The sequence below is a fragment of the Strongylocentrotus purpuratus genome, unplaced genomic scaffold (genome assembly GCF_000002235.5).
Source record: "Strongylocentrotus purpuratus isolate Spur 01 unplaced genomic scaffold, Spur_5.0 spur5_scaffold_15, whole genome shotgun sequence".
Classification (NCBI taxonomy): Eukaryota; Metazoa; Echinodermata; class Echinoidea; order Camarodonta; family Strongylocentrotidae; genus Strongylocentrotus; species Strongylocentrotus purpuratus.
The window spans coordinates 33,395,709-33,418,105 of NW_022145600.1; the positions used below are offsets into that span (position 1 = coordinate 33,395,709).

General features: G+C 35.1%; 1 protein-coding gene across 1 annotated transcript; it reads right to left on the minus strand.

The window, feature by feature from the left end:
* Window positions 1-3,454: 3,454 nt before the first annotated feature.
* LOC764515 (upstream activation factor subunit spp27) lies at window positions 3,455-19,508 on the minus strand. Its single transcript, XM_030986252.1, has 10 exons — window positions 19,347-19,508; window positions 18,373-18,463; window positions 17,633-17,795; window positions 16,624-16,749; window positions 14,069-14,122; window positions 13,319-13,463; window positions 12,736-12,794; window positions 9,703-9,762; window positions 7,727-7,781; window positions 3,455-6,829 (listed from the first exon to the last, which is right to left on the minus strand). Exons 1-10 carry the CDS (start codon window positions 19,387-19,389, stop codon window positions 6,744-6,746), a joined length of 882 nt encoding a protein of 293 aa, XP_030842112.1. The 5' UTR covers window positions 19,390-19,508; the 3' UTR covers window positions 3,455-6,743.
* Between the last annotated feature and the right edge of the window lie 2,889 nt (window positions 19,509-22,397).

Below are 22,397 nucleotides of genomic sequence, written 5' to 3' on the forward strand. Positions count from 1 at the left end.
AATGACGTACATAAACGGGGATCAGGGGCGTACGCAGGATTTTTTCAAGGGGGGGGTTTTAAAATATTTTGCTCCCTAAAATTTGAAAATCGCGCCGGCCGAAAAGTCGCTCAGTGGGGGGGGGGGGGGGGGGGGGGGGGGGGGGGGGGTAAGCGGAACTTTTTTTTTTTTTTTTTTGGAGGCCAAAAAAATCGCCAAGACTCAGCCGGCAGAAAAGTCGCTCAGTGGGGGGGGGGGGGGGGGGGGGGGGGGGGGGGGGGGTAAGCGGACACTTTTTTTTTTTTTTTTGGTCTCAAAATTTCAAAATTTGACATTTTTTACGTTTGGGGGGGGGGGTAAGGTCACCTTATGTAGGTAGCCGTGGGTATAATTTTTTTTTTTTTTTTTTTTTTTTTTTTTTTTTTTTTTTTAATAAAAAAAAAAAAAAAAAAAAAAACCAAAGGGGGGGGGGGGGGGGGGTTTTATGTTTTTTTAGGGGGGTTTACATACATTAAAATACAAAGGGGGGGGGTTTGAACCCCAAAACACCCCCCTGCGTACGCCCCTGACGTGGATGACCCCCGTCCCCCCTCCCATTTATTTTTAAATCACTATAAAGCCATATACCCGTGGACCTGCGGTAACAACTGTTGTTCTGTTCTCATGTCGTACTTGGAAACATGATTATGCGAAAGATATTTGTCTTAATATAAATATCAAAAGTGATACCTTCATTAATTAATCATGATGCGTGACAGTAAAAGGACTGGTATACTTTTCTTTATCATTTGGATGTTCAGATCCACAACCTAATAGTTGTCATCAGAAGTTTAGTGTATAACTTGCTATAACCGAATACAGACAAACCCCCAAACAAGAGGAAAGCGATTTCTTGTTATCTTTAATCATCATCATGGCTGAAGAAGTTATAAGTAATGCTAGTCGATACAGCAGTGCACTATTCCTTTGCTTAACATCAAGCATTGGTTTCTGCTTGGCCTTTTTGCCAATTCTACCACAAAACCCCAATTTCCACCGTCTGCATTCACATCAAAGGATGTCATGCTTGGCAGTTTGACCGTAGCCATGATCCGTGCTCGTTGATCTCACTATGGATTCTCTTTCGTAGACGGGCGTACCACCGTGATCAAATTCTGTTTTGGCCGATGCAATGTTACCACTGCGCCAGGGCATTTGGAATCTCTTATCTTACTCCAGAAACGCTTAGTCTGATACAGAGACATGTAATTCCCCTGGGCCAGCATCTCTGCAGAGAGCTTCGACTTTGAATGACTTGGGAAGGGTGTCTCGAGCTCGCAACATCAAACAAGCCATTCTTCACGAGGTACTGTCCAGAAGAATCTTGGGCACCCAGGAAGTTCTCGAGGATTGAACTCTGTATCTGGGGCATCAGGAATGGCCAGTAACCCACCGAAGGTCATAAAGAGTATCCCGTTAAAACCAGATTGTATTGGTCTTAGAAGAGGATGATCCTCGTGAGCTAGTACCTGTTTGCTCGCCATCAGGTTCATCATACCACAGACCTTCGGAAGATGGAGTGGTTCTTATGTTCTGAAAGTGATGAGACTTCAAGAGATCAGACATCATGCGAGTCAAGGATCTTGGAGGACTCATATATAATTGTAGCAAGTGGGACCCAATTCGACATCTAGGGAAGATCAATCACCCAATCTGAAATCGAGTCATAACAAGGAGCATCTCAACATCCAGGGGTTGGTGTACACGAAACCACATAAATCGATGATAAACATATTTCAATTCTTTACTGCTTTAACCGTGCTTGGTATATTGGTGAAACTATCCATTCTGTGAGATGCATTTTGAGAGATGACCAAAGCACAAGCTCAAATTCATTCCATGTCTTCGAGAATATTTTATATTTGATTACATATCATAGCTCTGCTTTTTTTCAGAACATTCTATGGCGCTGTTTTCGTTGACAAAACCTCTTTATCCTATACCTTGGCATTCTTCTTTGAATGTTTTTCTTTGTGTCAATGAAGGTATTGCTCACCCCATAAGTGAATTTGGGCATAACCAAAACAAACTCATTCCTGTATGCCAATGGTAATTCTTCTGGCGGACTCTTGCTGACCCGTTTTACGAAGAATGTGCCATCACTGGTGCTGCAATATGCCTACAGATGTGGACTTCTATCCTCCCGTTGTCAACCCTTAAAGTAAGGGACCAGACAGCAGAGTATGAGGAAAATCAAAGAGACGAATAAGTGTCAGATGGTTGCAAGAAGCCTGACAGGAGTCTTTCTACACGATTCCATCTTGTATTTCATTTGCAGCTTCGGTTGCCTACTTCGCTTGCAGTAGAGTTCTACTCTCTGGAAAGGGTACTTGCAGTACAAGCATGCATGTTTGAAAGATGTCTCCAGGTTAGTGTTCTTCGCACCACCCCTCATCCTGTGCGTCTGGCACCTCTTTGTTACTCGTAGCTTCCCTAGATTCAGAGCCACGACCAACATTCCGAACATTCGCAACCTCATAGGTGTCCACGATGTCATGCTTCTGCTTTGTGGAAGTGGGGTTTTCACACTCCATATCTTTAGGTCATCTCTGCAGCCATAGGGCTGTCTCAGAAGCCGGTAGCAACCATGACTTTGTTATATCTGACAAAGACATCTTGTTATGGTTACGTTCGTCATCTCTTGCTACGACATCATGAGGGTGGTTCTGACGACCCTTGTTCTTCTTGTAGCACAAACGTCAGCAGCTGCAGGGAGCTCGAGAAAGGAAGTGGTCAAGGATCTGCCTGATGTATCTGTTGCTGCAAACATCACGCAATGGCTTGAGGAGAGTACCAAGAAACCTTCGTGGCTTGTGCTTTCATCAGGGTTGGACTCTTTAAAGGAGAGATTTTGGAATGTTGCTCAACCTTTCATTACGATATATAGTTTACATTCTGCAACAGTGGCGTATGAAATCTTCAAGTCAATTTAATAAATCTGAAATATATGTTCATTTTCATAACCAAAGACGTATGAGAATATGATTGTTGATTGAAATGACTTAAAATGATGATAAATACATTTGTGTGATGTCACACCAGAAGCATTCTTGTTTTAACAATTTAAAAAAAAATACAATGACATATACCTGTAGTTTGAAATCTTGGAAACATAACATGTATGTAGAAATGCTTCTTTATGCATTCGACAGAAATGGTACGATCAAGTAACTCTAAAAACTTCCATATTCACCTTTTCTTACTTGTGTGCAAACAGTACCAGGAAGAAAGTCTGGGGTTTTAGCCCAGCTAAATAGATACAATAGATCTACAAGATTCCTCTATAAGTAATTAGGATTAAAGTATTCATAATAAGCTGGCACATCAAATAAATCTAAGTATGAAGGGATACTCCTAGGTTTGTAACAAAGGATAAAATTGTGAAGTAAATAAATATCAAATTAATGCTAAAAGAATAAGGTGAGAGATTCATTAATTTTCATGCAAAAGATAATCTTTATTAAGAAAAAAATCATTGTTATTATGGTTATTTCAGTAAGATCTTCTAGGAAATAACATGAGATGCATTCTTTAATCAAAGAGACACAAGTTGTATCATTTAACAAAGAAACATACCTGTAGCAAACAAAACATATTTGGACATGTACATATATTTTTTTGAAAACAAAAAATATATATGGCCACTAATTTGTTGCTTCCAGCAGTTAATGTCCCTGGTTAATGTTTAAAATACAAATGTATTATAAAAAGTTTCAAAACATCATTTTGTGCTTTCTTGGTGAATGCTTATAATATGAACACACCCCTTTGCTATATAAACATTTATTCCCAGTGTTTACCTGATATAAAAAATCCAGGTCAAATCAAAATAACATTCATCAGCAATTAAAAGAGAGATATAGCCTTTGTCCCACTCAGCATTGTACTCAGGTAAATGGCAGGTCGAATCAAATATCAGTAGAGTAAAAAAAACAATATGGTCTGAGGATGATAACTAGTTACATACAAAACAATTAATCACAGAGTTGAACAGGTCTGAAGTCACTCTGACTAAAGGTACAGAATAACAATACAAAATAATCATTAACTATTTTTTTGTAAAACTGGTATTATCTGAGATGGTAAAAATTAGAAATTTGCATTCATAGCTTGTCCTTTCGTTCTTTGTTTAAAATTATAGATGTTTTAAATAAATTGTCTACTGCGAATTAGAAGAGTGTTAGCTTCTATACATTCACACAAAGTTATCTAGACTTTCTTACTCTCATTTGACAATATAAAGTGTACTTTGTAATTTGTAAAAACATGTAAGGTGATAATGTATATTTCTGTAACACTGAAGAACACCATGTGATTTGAAAAACTTGTTTTCGTTCATAACTGTTATTACATGTAACTCAGTTATGGGAACAAACAATCTTGAAATGATACATACATTGTATTTCACTTGGTAAGTTAAGACATGACATGGACAGTGACCTAAATAGAATGAAATGAGATGTTTTCCTTCCAGAATAATGATTTCAACAAGAAATACTAGATTTGACTTAAAAATACAACAAGTACGTTTTGAAACAGTTTTGTACAGAATGAATCGTGTCATATTAAAGGGAGATTTCATTATACAGATACAGGTATGGACAAAAAGTAGATTAAAAATTAAAAATTAAAAAAATAGAAAAATAAAATTCAGATTGGAAGACATTAGTATTCGACAACATAGGGCTCATCCCTTTTAAAACAGTGAAGCTTGAATTCAGTCAGATCATTCAAACTTAACTATGGTCTTTATCACTAACTGACAATGGGCTGTCAAAACTAGGCAAAGCGAGCACAAGTAAACATAAAGATCTGTTGTTTGTTTTTGAGAGATTTAGAAAAATTACATTTTTCTAGCTTCTGTTTGCTTGTATTTTGATTACCCTTTTACTATTTACGTTTACAAGTTTTGCTGCCCATAGTGAACAAATTGAATAGTCCATAGTATGTTTAAATCATCTTTGAATTCAGGTATAAAAACATTATGTCAATAACTTTTCGGCCATTGGTCTGAGCTTTAATGCGGTTCTTTACATGATTACGGTAACAGAAAAGCGCATGTTTTACAGATCTTGGTCATTTTCAATTACTTCGCTGATTAGAAAAATATAAAAATGAAAATTAGCCTTTTATAAAGCTGGTTAACGAGAAGGAATGTTTGCAAGTCAGATGAAAATGCGATCAAAATATTGACTTTCTCTTCTTTAAAAATCTATAACATACATGTATTTGAAAGAAAGGGGAATATCTGTGCTAAAGACTCATTAGAGAAAGAATTTGTAATAGGCACTTTCGAAGGTCATAAAAACACCACTTTGATGTACATACAAATTGCTGAATACATTTTAAATCTAAAAACCCTTCTTCCCAAATAATATATTGAATCAATTCCCTAATCCATTTTCATTTTCAAAATTTGACTATTTCAAAGAGACCTACATTTTCAACTTCCCCTTTTTATCTGTAATTACTTTCTAATTGTTTGTCCAATTTGTAGAAATCTTAGGTATTTCCTTTCTCCTCTCTCTCTCTCTCTCTCTCTGTCTTTTCTTTTTACAACATGATTATTAACAAAGTAACCAACTCTCCTTTTTCAGGTACTCAATTCCTGAAAAATCACAATTATAAGGGGAATCACCTTTTTGCATGAACCTTTTCTTTTTCACGTTTGATTCCAAGATTGATATATACAGCACATGACATCCAATTCCTAGAAATGTACAAAATAGTTCACATATCCTTACATATAATTTCAGACAGGTTTCAGGGCCCTTACCAACACATTGTAATACTTTGAATACATGCAAAATAATTAATTATTTACATTCATACTCTGATTTATCACACCTATCATGATTCGGTTATCACATAACTTTTGAAATTTATTTAATGAATTGGGAAGAAATTTAATATTAAGAATTTCTTTGCATAATTTTCTGCTATCTTCTAATTATGTACAATGTAACTGTAGACATTTTATGTTCTAAATCAAAATCAGAACATTATGCATTATGGTTTACATCTGTTAGTGAAGGCAAGAAAATAGCAATACACAGCAATTAGGTAATTGGAAACATAAGGCAGACTACTTTGCCTGATTGTCATATGATTTAAAGACAAAATATTAAGGTTAGCTATCAAAAGTAATTGGAGAAGAAAAAAATAGAAAATAGAGGGATTGTTTTCGTTTTGCAGCATTTCAGTATGTCATGAAAGAGAGGTTATAGAGTTTCAAAAATGAGGTCATTTTTCTTTTGTCACATACAATACTGGGTATGATGAAGAAATGGATGTAATTGTCACTACAGTAAATTATCATTATTTGGTCTTGTCCGAGCTTTTGCAATACTATCAACCTTCTACAAACATAAGGCTAAGAAAAGAAAAATTATGTAGTTGGTAACATCTGGAAGAATGACTGTACCTAGGAAATTCCCAATACATCTACTGACTGAACTGGAATGAAGAATATCCAAAATGACTTTTGACAAGAATTGGTCAAATTGTTTCTCTAAAGAATTACAGAGCAACTGCAATTTGCTTCCTAGGATAAATGAGTGTATATTTCTTGTCGCTTCCACATTTCCTCTTTCCATCCTCCCCTTTTCTCTTCGCAGCATCTTTGGTCCTCGTGTGAGCGACGGAGCCCTGAAAAAATTGCCTGTCTAAAAGTCCCAGAATATATACAGAGTTATTATCAAAAATTACAAAGGCAAGAATGATGACTAAACAGGTGTGGTGAGATTTCTTGGGTCTTTAATATGTCCCTTGAGATACTTCATCATACTGAATGTTCGAATCCTCCTCTGACCTGTATGTCGGGGGAGGGGGAGGGGAGAGGCAGAAGGAAAACAACAATTATAAAATGTCATTAAACTGAAGGTTCTGTAACAGTAACCTATGCAATGTAGGAATAGGTTTTTAAAAGGTGCTTATTGTTAAAGTTGAAGATCCTTTATTCAATGAATGAATAAATAAAATAAAATGAACAATACCAATATTAATAATAACAACAATAACAGTACTACAGTCAAACCTGTCTATAGCGACTGCCCAAGGAAAACACCAAAAGTGGTCTTTAAAGACAGGTTGTCTTTTTTGACAGGTTCCTTTAGTACATGTTTCAATGAGAAAACCATTTTCACGGGAAACAGAAAATGTGGTCTCTGTAGACAGGTGGTCACTAAAGCAGGTTTGACTGTACCACTACCACTACTACTTATACTCCTACTAATAATAATGAGGATAATGATGATGAAACTGATAACAATGTGTCATTGATGTTCTTTAAAGGGAACAAGTAGTTGACCCTGAAATTGGTTTGTGTATATGAGTGAAATAGAAACAACATTGATAACATGGCACTTCCTGTATCGTACAGAGCCAATAATAATAAAAGTGGATATAATGAAGATGTTTTGAAGCAGAATAAATTCATAACGGCAAAATAGCCACAAGGAAGTGATTTTGTTAACGGTACATTGTATGTACATGTATACATGTGTCATTTATGAATAAACTACCGGTATGTCATATTTTCTTCATATATTACTACTTTTAGTAGAATGTCAAATATTAGTTTTAAATCTAATCATACGATTCTATTATATAATGATGCACTGGGTACTCAAATGTAATTTATAATGTGTTTTCTTTTTCTGTGCCTGATCGGCATGTCCTTCCTTTCCCACAGTTCTATCTTACTCACCAAATACTCTGAGTAGTTCATCATCACATATGTGGTACTGCTTATTCTTTGGATCCTGTACGTGTTACAAAAAGATAATAATAATAATAATAATAATAATATTAAAGGTAATACAAAGTTTTGGTATGGGGTCATGAATTTGTTCAAATGAACATTTTAGAAGCATATGCGATTTTACTGTATATTCAATGATCGTTGTCATGGGTTGAAATTGAGTCTAAAGTGATGAAATTATAAATAATAAACTCTTTATGTTATCCACTAAAAGACTGATATTTCTTTAGCTTCAAAACAATGTCTTTTACTACAATCGACCGATTTGCTATTCCCATTTGGAAATTATATATCAGAACTGCATATTCTGAGATTTCCATGGTTGCAGCTATCATGGAATGGTCGTAGGCGATATTTGAATATTTGAAATTTACCGGGAGCACCAGTAAATTTTTTATTATTCAATTTCTCGAAAGCAGAAGTGTTTTAGGGGCTAAATTTTCTAGTGCTTATAATGCATCCACAGAGGCATCCAAATATATCAACATTTTAAAGAATTACTATCAATCCAATTTTCTAAATTTCCCAAAACTTTGCATTACCTTTAATAATAATAATAATAATGAAAATGTTTATTAAGCTTATTCAGCTCTAAGGCTGCTAAAGATGCCAAACAAAATCATTTCAATTTAAAAGCTATAAAGTAACTCAATAACAAATATATGAAGTCAACAAACTAAAAGTTGAACTATAAGAAGGGAAACTTGATTGTAACCATGGCTTTAAAAGTTTGAAGGGTATTTGGTGTTTGCGGAGAAAAGGGTAACCTATTCCACAGAGAAGGAGCTGCTGATGAAAAGTTCTACCCCCCCCCCTTTTTCCTTAAGCTTAGTATTACTAGATGAACAGAACAACAGAATGATAAAACATTTATGCAAATGCTATTTCACTTTTCCCTTTCAAGCTGTACCATTATAATTGTGAAATGACCTTGTGGTTTATGAAATTCCAGGAAGTGAATTCAAGGTTTACTATAACAGGCATCATCCTTTATGACAATGAGCTTTTATCGTTCAAATTTGACGGTAAAGAATAACTTCTACTCTGTTAATACAACTGACTTTTAAAATATATTTTTAGTAAGAAATTAATAACTTGGCTCAGAGTATTTAGTAGGCCTAATACAGAATTATATGTTTAGATCATTTCACAGTAAAGTTATAACAAAGAATTAACACAGAATCCATTGTCCTACGCAAATTAGACTACAATACATATGAATGGATAAGGCAGTGGGAAGCTTTATGAAGAGTTCAAATGGCTACGCGAGTGAAACTAAGCATTATGAAAAATGAAACAGAAATGTATAATTAAGGATGCAAATATGACACATGTATGATTGATAACTATTAACTTGATCTTCAAATTGTGATAAGTAATAATTGATGAATGTTAGCAGATTTATAACACCCATGTAAGGAAGTAAGATATGCATAAAAAAATATCAAATTTATAGAAGAACAAAAGCTGTTTGGATGGATAAAGAGGATTTGCTTTGCTTTAACCAACAGACTGACAATCTGCTGTTGGTTAAGTGTTACTTGTATTTCAAACAGTTCTCTTCTTAAATACATAGTCTTTTCAACTCTGGAACATTTAGTCTGATCACTTTTAAGAAAAAAGGATTTTTTTTCAACATATAGAACCAATATTTTGCTGATGTCAAGTCTTGTGAACTTTATAATAAAAACACTTGCGTTATATCAAGATGTATCTTTCTTCGTTAAGCTTTTGATGCATTTCTATTCATGCCTTGATCTTTCCCTTCCCCTTTTTTCTTCTTCTTGTCTCCCTATTTTATTTTATTAGTCTGTTGATTTTGTATAGATATTGTAATCAAACTCTATATCAAAGTTGTTAAAATGATATAAGTAATAAAATGCCTCGTACGAGGAAAAGAGAGAAAGAAAAAAAACGCTTACCATAAGATTCCTCTCTTTGACAATTGCCCACATTCTCTTCACAACTTCATGTCTTGACATCTGGAGAAAACAAAATACATTCAAATGTTGATGAAATAAATACATTCAAATGTTGATAAAATAAAATACATTTAAATGTTGATAAAATAAAATACATTTAAAGGTAAAGACCAGTATTGGAAACGCCCCAATTTCAAAAAATGAAATGGAAGCTCTCATTACCAATCATGTGAAAGAATATGTTTTGACTAATACATGATGATAAAAAATTTGCCGGGAAACCGCCTACTAATTCATATATTTGGTAAATTTGTTTCTCTCATGGTCTGTGAGAGATATAGGGTAGTCAAATATACATTTGTCTGTGTATAGTGCTTGTAACTTTACGAAGAATGGGCCAAATTTCTTATCATTTTGATGATTCCAGAACCTTGCAGATGCTAGATGCTAGATGATCAACCTTTTCTGATCGATTCCACAACGTTTCTTTCACAATGCAATCGCATGACCATAACTGGTCTTTACCTTTAAATGTTGATAAAATAAAATACATTTAAATGTTGATAAAATAAAATAAATTTAAATGTTGATAAAATAAAATACATTCAAATGTTGATCAAATAAAAACACATTCAAATGTTGATAAAATAAAATACATTCAAATGTTGATAAATAAAATACATTCAAATGTTGATCAAATAAAATACATTCAAATGTTGATAAAATAAAATACATTCAAATGTTGATAAATAAAACACATTCAAATGTTGATAAAATAAAATACATTCAAATGTTGATAAATAAAACACATTCAAATGTTGATAAAATAAAATAAATTCAAATGTTGATAAATAAAACAGATTCAAATGTTGATAAAATAAAATACATTTAAATGTTGATAAAATAAAATACATTCAAATGTTGATAAATAAAATACATTCAAATGTTGATAAAATAAAATACATTTAAATGTTGATAAAATAAAATACATTTAAATGTTGATAAAATAAAATACATTTAAATGTTGATAAAATAAAATACATTCAAATGTTGATAAATAAAACACATTGAAATGTTGATAAAAAAAATACATTCAAATGTGATAAAATAAAATACATTCAAATGTTGATAAATAAAACAGATTCAAATGTTGATAAAATAAAATACATTCAAATGTTGATAAAATAAAATACATTCAAATGTTGATAAAATAAAATACATTCAAATGTTGATAAAATAAAATACATTCAAATGTTGATAAATAAAACACATTCAAATGTTGATAAATAAAACAGATTCAAATGTTGATAAAATAAAATACATTCAAATGTTGATAAAATAAAATACATTCAAATGTTGATAAAATAAAATACATTCAAATGTTGCTGAAAGAATAAATTTTGAACATGCTGAGCATCAGGACCTAATAGATACTGGGGGGGGGTGTTTCATAAAGCTGTACTGTGCGTAAAGTTACGAATGACTTTATAAATGTTTTGAATATTAAGAACCAAATGGGATGCCCAAAGTTTTTCCTGACATTTCAACAAAGTGTGACTGTATTTCCCATAATCTCAATTAAATTGTAGCAAAAATACACTTTGAAATAGAATTATTTGTTATTATATAACGCCTACTAAGATTCTTACAACCTCATTGGTCAATTCTTGATCACATGACATGCGCTAAAAGTACCATTGAACGGCATCATTCTCTAGCCGTGCAACTCCAGTTGACCCTTTCGCACCATTGCACTCTGACGTCACTATTAACGATGTACAAAGTATATTGTGAGCTAAGTGAAGTCACCGTGCAATGGTGCGAATGGATCAACATAAATTGCACTCCGCGTAACAATAAACATAAAGCATGGTACGCCCATGGTGCGCGCATGGTTTGCTGTCTGCTTCAATAGTGCGCGCTCACTATCGGCAATTTCATCAAAAATTTTTTTTTTTTAAATTGCTGAGATTTAGGCTTAGAAAAACTGTTCTTAAACAAAAATTGTTTAAATCTCGTTAACGTCCGAGGTGTTGTATAAAACAAATAGTGAATGGTCTTTATTCGTGCAATGGAACAATATTTAGCATTCGGTGAAAGATGAGGCGCTCCATTCAACTCTGCTGCGCCTCGTTGAATAGACCGTCTCTTATCTTTCACATAATGATAAGGTTGATCTACATCTGCATATTTCAACTTTACCTTATAAATGCAAGTAAAAGGATTTGAGAATCCCATTTAGCTCTTCATATTCAAGTCATTCGTAACTTTACGCACAGCTTTATGAAACACCCTCCTGGTCAGTGATTTTTTCATGCCCATATTGCATTTCTAATCAACTAAAGGAATTCTTATCTTTCTCACATAATAGCTAATTCATCTATTTTCATTTAATTTGACTGTTTGATTGATTAAAATGCCCTTCAAACCAATGTTTGCGATGTATCATATTATTTTACCCTTCCATTGTCTTTTAGAGCTTCTTTAATAATGAGGCCTTAATTGTACCAGCTACCTATAAACAAAATTGAGTTAACTAAAAATGTGTGAACTCAACCTCAAAAAAATTTACCAGACATTCTAAGGGCAAACAGACAAGGAGTATGAAGAAAATAAATAACATAAAACACGAGTACGGAACCCAGGTTAGACTTCTGTTCCATGCGGGCCTCATTTTATGTAAGCGGGTATGGATGCATCGAGTATTCCACTAACCAATCACTTTTGTGTTAATTGAGAGTCTTTAAACTTGCACTTTAACATTTTTACAAAAGTAAATTTTATGTTTATATTTTTAATATGGAATAATGACATGAAACCCCTAGCAAAATAGATTGGTACACTGTAAAGCAACATTGGATTGGGCTGGAGATCAAAATACCTTTAGTGGGTGTGGCTGGATATCTTTTCTTCACATGAGCAAATGTCACCCAAGCAAATAATGGGTCACAAATAATGTTATTTTCCTGGCTTTAACAAGCTTCCAGGTACCATAGAAGAAGAAAGAAAAAAAAGAAGAAACTATCAACTTACTCTTTCTGCTCCTATAATATTGGCAAGTTCTGGTGACAAGATCATATCCGCTACATAACCTGAGAAAGAGATTGAATCTTATCAGAAACATTTGCTATTCCATAATGACACCTGTTACTAGAGAATAGATATGAGCAAACCAAAATCACTTACAAACTCTAATTGATTTTTGTTTATCCATCAACAAATTAAATATCTGCTATTCCATTGACAGATAAATAAAAAGTAACCTTCCATCTCTCTATATATATATATATATATATATATTATTATTATTATTATTATTTTTTTTTGGGGGGGGGGGTGTTAAGATTTTTGTTATTTGAGGAGGGAGCTATGAAACTATTTCAGATTTCAGTAGTATCATATAGATATCATCTAAGCTCAATTCAGATGTGATTACTAATTGGATATTCACATAAGTCCTTAATATCTGATGAAAAAAATTACTTCAATTTAATAACAACAAAAGCAACTCTATTGAAACAATATATTCTTATAACTGAATAGTGTCATGAAAAGAAATTCAAAATCAAGAAATTAGTATAATATTTTTTCAATATATTATTATAGTTGAATGTACCTGTCTTTCCCTTATCCTTGGAGGCCCCGTTGGCTTTCTTGGAGGTTGATTTACTCTTGACTGCAGCTGCTTTCCTTGTGGGATTTCTTGTTCTCCTGCTCTCCTCCTGGTGTAGTTTCCACGCCAACTCTTCATCGTTTATTGTCTGTCACACAAAACATTCAACGAAATTAAATGTGAACACTAGTGCTGCACAATAACATAAGGTTTTTCACACGAAACACACAATATTAAATGTGAACACAAAAATTGAATCACAAATTCAAAATGATGCCACTAGTGTAGTTTCCATGCCAACTCTTCATCGTTTATTGTCTGTCACACTAAACAAATAATGAAATCAAATGTGCACACTGCTGATGCATTACAATACATCATCTGTCACAAAAAGAAAACAATTAATTGTGAACACTACTGCTGCACAATAACACATCATCTGTCGAACAAAACACACAATGAAATTAAATGTGAAGACAAGTGCTGCAATATAACACATTTTCAGTCACTGCAAGTCATTATATCATAACTTAACTTCCAATTGGATGTTAAGCGCTTTGAGCATGTTTATGTAAAGGTGCTTTATAAATATCAATATGTATGTATGTATGTATGTATGTTCTCCGAATCAACAGGGCTTAATTTTCATAACTTCATTGGCAATCTATTTTTCTGCTCCAACGCTAGCCAACTTTATATGAGGATTTGAATCCCCTTTAACAGATTCTGACTCAACCCAACACAACAACTTACCAGTTCGTCATCTGAATCCTCTACGTTAGCTTGGCTCTTGGGTGCCTCCCTCTTCTGTATATGTTATAAAAATAACATTAAATCATCATCATCATGAACCATTAAACATCATAAACTACTAAAAGACTGAATCTATATTACTAATACGCAAAATCGCCGCGGGGGGTCCAACACGGGCCAAAACGGTTCCTCAAAAACGCCTTTCCCCGACCCGCTCGTAACCCGCGTGCCACCTCGACCCCGCGATCGACGTCCATGCCGTTAAATGCGGTTTCGGGGTGCCGGGGAGGACGGGCGGACGAGAGCACGGCGGGCGTCGTGGATTGCGAGGAGGCGACGAACCCGCGAGAGCGAGTTGACAAGGCGTGCACCCGCCCTCTGTCTAATTATCAAAGAGAGACGAAGAGACACACGATAGACGAGAATCCACTCGCATTAACGGGTGTAGCAAGTCTCATTGTAAAGGCTGCGGCGTATCTTGAGTAAGGCCTCTTGCTATAGGATTCGCTTTGTAGCGTGTAAGAGAAATACACATCAACAGATGACTCACGCGGGTGAGGGGGTGTAAGAAATGCACGCTCTCACGGGTTGGGCTTACCCGTGTTATGCGTCTTTCTATAGGATATGCTTTGTAGGCCAGGCGCCATAGTATACGTGTATTTCACGCTCACCGTCACACACGTACACACACTCGATTCGAGTCGTGGCGATTGCGACAATTGGCGCAAACCATGGACCTATTTTCGCGTAAAATCTTTACTCTGAAAATAATTATACAAATTCTGTGATCTATGCCAACATATTCATAGTCCAAGCTTCTGTTTTATTGGTCTTTTCATGAAAACTACCTCGAAATAACAACAATAATAACGCAAATAGATCTGTGATAGTACGCCTGACCAATCTGCGATTTATGCACACACACAGAGCAAACAGGATTTCAAATGCCTTCCAGCCCCCAACTCAGGCGGGTCATCACGGCGCTCAAGCCATCGTTTTACGCTGCGCCGCAGTTACTGCACTACACTGTATAGATTTGATTTCCGTATGTTTGATTTCGTTTAGCGTTGGTTATTTGAAACTTTTGAACTCCGAAAGACTGTAAATATGTTAAATAGACTCTTGATGTTGGATTTCTTTTCTACTGACCTGTTAATGAAAGCATGAGGGATAAACAAAAAAATAAGGACTGCTCTGTAATTGGATGGTGGTGGAAATTATCACTCCCTCGATTTCGTTCAAATACTGGCCCTTCTATTACCCCCTCGGCTTTGCTTCGGGTGATAGAAGGACCGGTATGAACTCCACCTTGGAAATGATAATTTCATCCTCATGAGCAGTCAATATTTGTATATTTTCACTGAGACCTCTGGGACCTCTCTGAAGTTCTTTGTATCATCCATGCAAAATATCATTTTGTTGATAATTTTGTTTAATAGAACATTTAGTTTTAATAATGTATGTTAAGCCAAGTTAAACAATTATTGTTACTCATGTTCTGATTTGGGACAAGTTCTAATTAGAGATGAGTGAAAATATGAAAAATGAGAATGGGAGGATTGAGAACAGTATTCGTAAGAAACTGGACGGGAAATGGATAATGAGAATAAGGATATATATGGGAATGAATGAAAAACAATAATCATAAATAATGAAAGTGAAAACGAAAGTTAAAGCGTAAAATAGTTTGCATCAGTTTGTTTACAAATTACTTATTTAATTTTTTCTTTCAATCTTCAAGTTTTATTATATGTTACAAATAAAAAAAAAACATTTCAAAATGATATATGAAACAGCAAACAAAAGGTTAATATTCTATCGAATTAATATTAATAACAAGAGTAGAAAAAGAATAAAATGATAAAAAGTAGGCCTATACCAAGAGGGAAAATGAAATTGAAAATAAAAGGGGGAACAAAAACAGAAAAACAAACATGAAAATTTAAAAAATCGATAGCACATCATTAACAACCACCCACCCCCTAGAATCCCGTGGATTTTCCACGGGTCCTCCTAGTTCTATACTACAGCCATTAGCAGCCCCTCTGAAAATGACTCTCCATTACATCATAATGATATCAACAAGTGTGTTTGCTTACATTTTGATAGACTTGATGGTAGTAAGCATCTTTTATAAACTTTTAATAATTGCAAGCAGATTAAGACTTTTTCAGCTATGACACAGCTGCAAAAAATAAGTATTGTATATGTAGTGGCAAAGTGCAACAATGATCCTACATGTATTCACTGAGCTCTGTGTTTTAAGATAAAGAAATGTGATACACTTTAAATTGTAAATCAGCAATTAAAAAGAAATGGCATCATTTTGTTTGCATATGCAATATGAAGAAAGTATTTGGTTATAACAGGTTTTACATACATTGTACTTGTTTTTTTTATAATTTTTTTGTTGATTTTTTTTTTGTTGATTTTTTTTTTTTTTTTTTTTTTTTTGGGGGGGGGGGGGGGTTATACAGGTAAATACAAATCAGGATAAAAATAGATTTTGACTCATGTTAGGTTTGAAACAATACATATATTCATTAACAACATACCTTTGCAGTTTTTGTTTCTTTCTTGCGAGAAGTCTTCTCCTTCTTTTCCTTTGGTTTGGCAGCTGGTTTGGAGCTTTCTTTCTTCTTCTTTTTCTTCCTCTTAACAGGTGGGCTTCCATCTCTAAGCTACTCATGATATCAATAATAGAGAGAGGGGGAGGAGAAAGGGGAGGGGGAAGAAATCAGAAACACTTGTCAAATGGCCCCCAAACGATTCAGAGACTTACAATTATTTTCCTTTAATTTGTTAAGCACAAAAAAAAACTTTTACCATATAAGAATTCTTTCTTTATCGACAATCATGCCACATATTTATATTTTAAATGGGCAAAATGAAATATGAATATTGTGTAAATATGTTTTCTTCTAATGTTTCAGGAATGTAGTATGAATCCAATTCGACATCACTAAACAGAAAGCAAAGCATTAGGATTACAAGATGAGGGGATATGTCAAAATGACAATTAGAGCAATTTAAAAAACCAACCTCCTTCAAATTTCCTGGAGAAAAAACAATCTACTCTACCAACTGTAAGACCAGAAACTTTAAATATAAAGTTAGTAATGATTATGACATAAAACTTTCACTAACTGTTAACAAAAGCCTTTTCAGAGCATGCAAATATCTTTTGCGTATTTCTACATGTTATTGTAAGTCTTGCAAATTTAGACCACCCAGAAATTGGTGGTGGTTGTTATTTTACCGGACTGCTAAGAAAGCATAAATGATTGTAAGTAAGCAACCAGGCGGTCGACGGCTTTCAAGCAACCTTCTAGCACATGAAAATTTCATTTTACTTGTTTTACCTTGTTTTCATATTCATTGGCTCAGCTAGTCTCCTCAAATGGTAAATTTTTGTTTAGATGGCCTAACTTTTGGAACAATGTGTACCACGCTTTGTAACTGAAAGAAAAAGATGTGTGAGATGTCATGTGGAAAGAATTGTATTGGATTTGAACTTATCAATTCCTAGAAGAGACCAAAGTATCCAGAGAAGAGTTTTCTTACCTCATCTGAAGAGGAATCAGAGCGATGAGCATCACCTTTCTCACTGACATGCTCTGCACTGGTTTGAGCGACCTCCTTGGTCTCTTCCTTCTCCTTAGCAGCTGCTGCAGCGGAATGACTTTCAGCGATAAGAGCCATCAAAATCTGATCAATCTGTTTCTTCCTGAAAGAGACATAAGAACTCTTTGGAAGTCTTAAACAACTTATTTTTATATGATAAGTGGTGAAAACGGTTGACTCTTGATACACCCAGACTTTCAAACTCTCTCTTTATAAAAAGCAATAAAGAAAATTTGAATATGACTTGCAGGTCATTAGACATGGTGGAATCGCATTCAATTACATTGTGTATGTAGCTCTCAACTCTAAGTGAAAAGAGCCTTTAAAATCTGATCCATTTTTTCTTCCTAAAATAGACATTAATAACTTTCTAAAACTGTCAAGTTGGCTAATTTGACAAGTGATGACGATGCAAAATCTTAACAAATGTATCTCTCATGTATTTACATGTAAGCTAGCAAATGTAAGTGATTTGAAACCTGCTTCCACTGATTGTGGTGTTCATTTTAAAGTAGGATATCATAGCAGCAAATTTGGGACACAACAGTCTCATGTGTGCATGAAATCATATCAAAAAGATAAAATAAAAACTACTGAAGGGTTAACACTAAACTCGGTGGAACACCTATTTCTTTGTTTGCAACAATATACTCTTTAGCATAACTGTAGACTCTACTAACCTATCAGCAAGGTCAACTGTGAAAATACCCTGGAGTTTGAGTCTCACTTTCTTGGATGACAACGTTGACAAATCAGCTCCTTGAAGTATTGCTGCACAAAGGATTAAAAAAACATGGGATGTTGTGAATTTTGTGATAAGAACATTCATCAATAGAGAACACTAATAAAATACAAAATATAAAATACAAAGGGAAATACAGTAAATGTTAGCAGCCAGCGATCACCACTTGCAGTGGCTTACATGATGTACTAGCTACGGGAGAGTGGAGGGAGGTGAGAGTGAGGGAAAAGAACAAGATGAAGGAAAATGAAAAAAAATGTGAGATAATTGATGTTAATAAGCACGAGTAGTCAAGGCCTAGTACTACTAGGCTAGTAGTAGTTTGCTAGAAATTACTCTTCAAAGATTAAACTATCATGTGAACGCACCTCTTAGAGTCTTACAAGAGATTATGATAAAGGAAAATCACAATTTGATTTCATATTGAGTATTAATCCTGTACTCTGTAGATCTAGACAGAAACTCACTCTTACTAAAGAAGTCTTACTCTAGTCTTAGTGTTTCTTGTTGATAGTCACTGTGACTGAGCTGTGCCTGTGGCTAGATGATAGATCTAATCTTAAATATTTACCAACCATTATATATTCATATTGTTTTGACAAAGTAAAACATCAGTATCAATAATTATGAAAGAAAATACGCTTGATCATTCGTTTTCTTTGATGGAGATAGGAGTGCAATCCTCGTAATTTCTCTGACGCGAGATGATTCATCATTCCTGCTCTACTCCCAGACAGCAAGCGACCAGCGGGTGGCCGCTAGGCCAGTGCAGCCGGGGCGCAGAACTTCGGGCAATGCCACTGCGGATTCGGCTGCACTGCTCTTCAAAGTTCAACTTAGCTTCACAACAAAAACAATGTCGGTGATCTCGGTAGATCAGTGGGAATTTAAGGATAGAATGGGAAAACTCACTCGAAATTTCTCGCCTAAGGTCGTCCTCAGTTGGAGGAGCCATTTTCAAGAGTTTCTGGATATCCTTACTACGAAATTTCGTGAGAAATTTAATGAGAAATCTAAAAAATATTTTTACAAATCGCAGGAGTTTGTCCGCCTTTCTGTCTGATTGAAAACAAAGTTGAGGGCGCCCTACGTCTGGCAGGTGATTGGGAGGCCATCGCCAAGGGCCACACTATGAATATGACTGACAAAGAAAGCGGACAAAATATACAGTTCCTCAGGTAGATAAAGGAACATCCCTTCACTGTTATTATGTAAAAAGTGAATATGCATGTGACACCTGTTCTACACTTTTTACATAATGGCAGTGAAGGGATGTTCCTTTGTCCACCTGAGGAACTGTAGTGCCAGGTGATTGGGAGGGGCAGCTCTGACCAGCGGCGTAGATACGGTGAACGGTGAACGGGGGGGGGGGGGGGGGCACTCCCCCTTAAAATCGAATGGCCAAAAAGGAGGTGGGAGCGAAGGGGAGATGAAGAAAAAGGGAAAAGAACGTGAGATATAAGGAGCAACTGTATGCTAATGATGCGAATTCACCTATTATGATAAAGAAAAATCACGATTTGATTTCTAAACCTGTAAACAGAAACTGACTTTTAACGGTTTTTTGTTTGTAAATATCCCTGCAGTGGCGGATCCAGGGGGGGGGGGGGGCCGGGGGACTGCACTGCTCTGCTCTGCTCTGCACTGCCCGCCCCCCCCCCTTGAGAAAAAAATCATGTAAAATCACGTGATTTTTACCTTTTTTGGGGGTGGGCCCCCCCCCCCTGGCGCTCAAGGGGGGGGGGGTGCAAATTGAATTTTTTTGAGGATAAAAAAAAAAAAAATGTGCTCACTACCCCCCCCCCCCCCCCCCCCCCCCCCCCCCCCCCCCCCCCCCCCCCCCCCCCCCCCCCCCCACTGAGCGACTTTTCGGCCGGCGCGATTTTCAAATTTTCGGGAGCAAAAAAAAAAAAAGTTGGGCCCCCTCCCCTCAGAAATCCTGGATCCGCGCCTGTATCCCTGATACAGTCACTGTGGCTACCATATTTATTCCAAGGTAAAAACATGATCAGTATTGCTAATTGTCGAAGAAAATACAATCGATTATTCTTCTTTTAAAGTATTAATGTTAAATAGGATCAGATCAGTACAATAGGCATAAAGATGAAAAGATTATCTCCATCGTGCCAATCTGCAAACAAATGCTTGCTGTCGTAAGTTTTTTTTTTTTATCCTCTATTTATAATTTAATTGATTACTATGGATATCAATATTCTCACGTAAGTCGTAAAAGACCATTCCATGGCAAATTTGAGGTCCTTGATTGAATGAATTAGTTTTCTTAAGAAACTGAGATGAGAAAGTAGTTTCAAACGTTTTGCTATATATACGATCTCAAAATTGATAGCAAGAGCAATAATGATAGCGATGATGATAGTAATAATAACTTCTGGATTGATGAAGTTACAGCCTTAAAACAATGTGTGTATTTTTTAAATCAAATGTATTTGGTAGTCAAGTTGTTAATTAAACAAGCAATGTTTTTGGTTTAATTGCCTGTAGATAATTTTATAGCTGGGGAAATAGCGTTGAGTATAGGGTTAATAAAAAAAGTTTCAAGATTGAAATCACATACAATGAATATACCGGTATATATATTTCTCACAGCGTATGACACTTTCTAAATCAATATGTACGAAAATGTATCGAGCTACATTCTCTAAAAGCCTCTAAATAATATGTTGGAGGGGCGTCATTAAATATATATTTGATCATTGCCTCTACATGTATTATATCATGACAAGTGGTTGACATAAAGTTCAAATCCAGTTGATTCGATGAGGACATGTGTCATGTAATATGTTAATATGTAACAGGTAGATGTTATATTATGGTTGTAAAACCCCACATTAATTTACCTGGTTATACCTGTTTTTTTGTCAAATCAACGAAAATATTTTGTTCGATCTGTTCCGCTCTCTCCCTCTACATCGCCCCCCCTCTCTCTCTCTCTCTCTCTCTCATTGGCGTCACTTCCTGGCAAAATTTAGGCCTAGACACTGACAGGTTTTTAATTTTTATTTATTTATTTTCAAAGCTTTTTTAAAACATTAAAAATCTGCTAATAATTAGCGGCATATAATGCTGTTTTAATACACATAAAAATCCATCAGTTGCTGTCATAAAATAGGGGCATATTAAATACCAAATTAAAAAACAAACACAATGCAACAAAAATGCAAATCAGAAGGGAAAATACTTACATAAAACAACCAAATAATGAAAAACAACATTGTATACAAACAAATTGTATACAAACATTCATTTCATTAAACCAGAAATTGATAGATGGGGCGGAATTTTTCCAGACAGGCATTTTTTTTAGCTTGGCAGCCCCGCGTGCTGTAACGAATCGCATGTCGTATTTCTTTCTTCTCAGCCAATTCACAGCTGGTGAATTGTGAATTATACTAAGAAGAGAATTTAACCATTTGGTACAAAAAGTCATTTTTGAAATGTAACCAAGTTTAATACATAAGTCTTTGTGAAGTGCCTCAATACACATTCTTTCATCTGATAAGAATAATAGTATTTCAATGGTCAGCATGCAAGTGTTGCTAGGTAGGGCAGCCATAATGATTGTCCTACCTGGCGACAACTAATGTATGCAGTACGGATTCTGTCTATTGAAATGATATTATTCTTTTTTTTATTTGTAACATAATGTAAGAAGTAGATGTTATACCTTGGCCGAAAAGTGTTCCGCTCTCTCCCTCCATATTGCCCCTGCCCCCCCCCCCCTCTCTTCTCTCTCCCTCTCTCCCATTGGCGTCGATTCCTGGCAAATTTAGGCCTAGGCACTAAAACTATATTTTTGTTATGCTATTATTATTATTTTTCACTGGGGCCTACAGCTTTACAAGCTTGCTTTCATGTATAGGTCCCCCGTACTAGGTCCCATCCATATCTATGGTCCCATCATATTTCTCTTAGTTAAATCAGTACTCCATATTGACCACTTAT

Excerpts from the sequence above, each read along its gene's own strand:
- LOC764515 (XM_030986252.1), bottom strand. The coding sequence starts at position 19,389 with ATGGCTCCTCCAACTGAGGACGACCTTAGGCGAGAAATTTCGA. Across the intron at positions 17,796-18,372 it reads ACAGTTGACCTTGCTGATAG|GAAGAAACAGATTGATCAGA; the intron begins GTTAGTAGAGTC and ends TGTCTCTTTCAG. Across the intron at positions 14,123-16,623 it reads AAGAAACAAAAACTGCAAAG|AAGAGGGAGGCACCCAAGAG; the intron begins GTATGTTGTTAA and ends TAACATATACAG.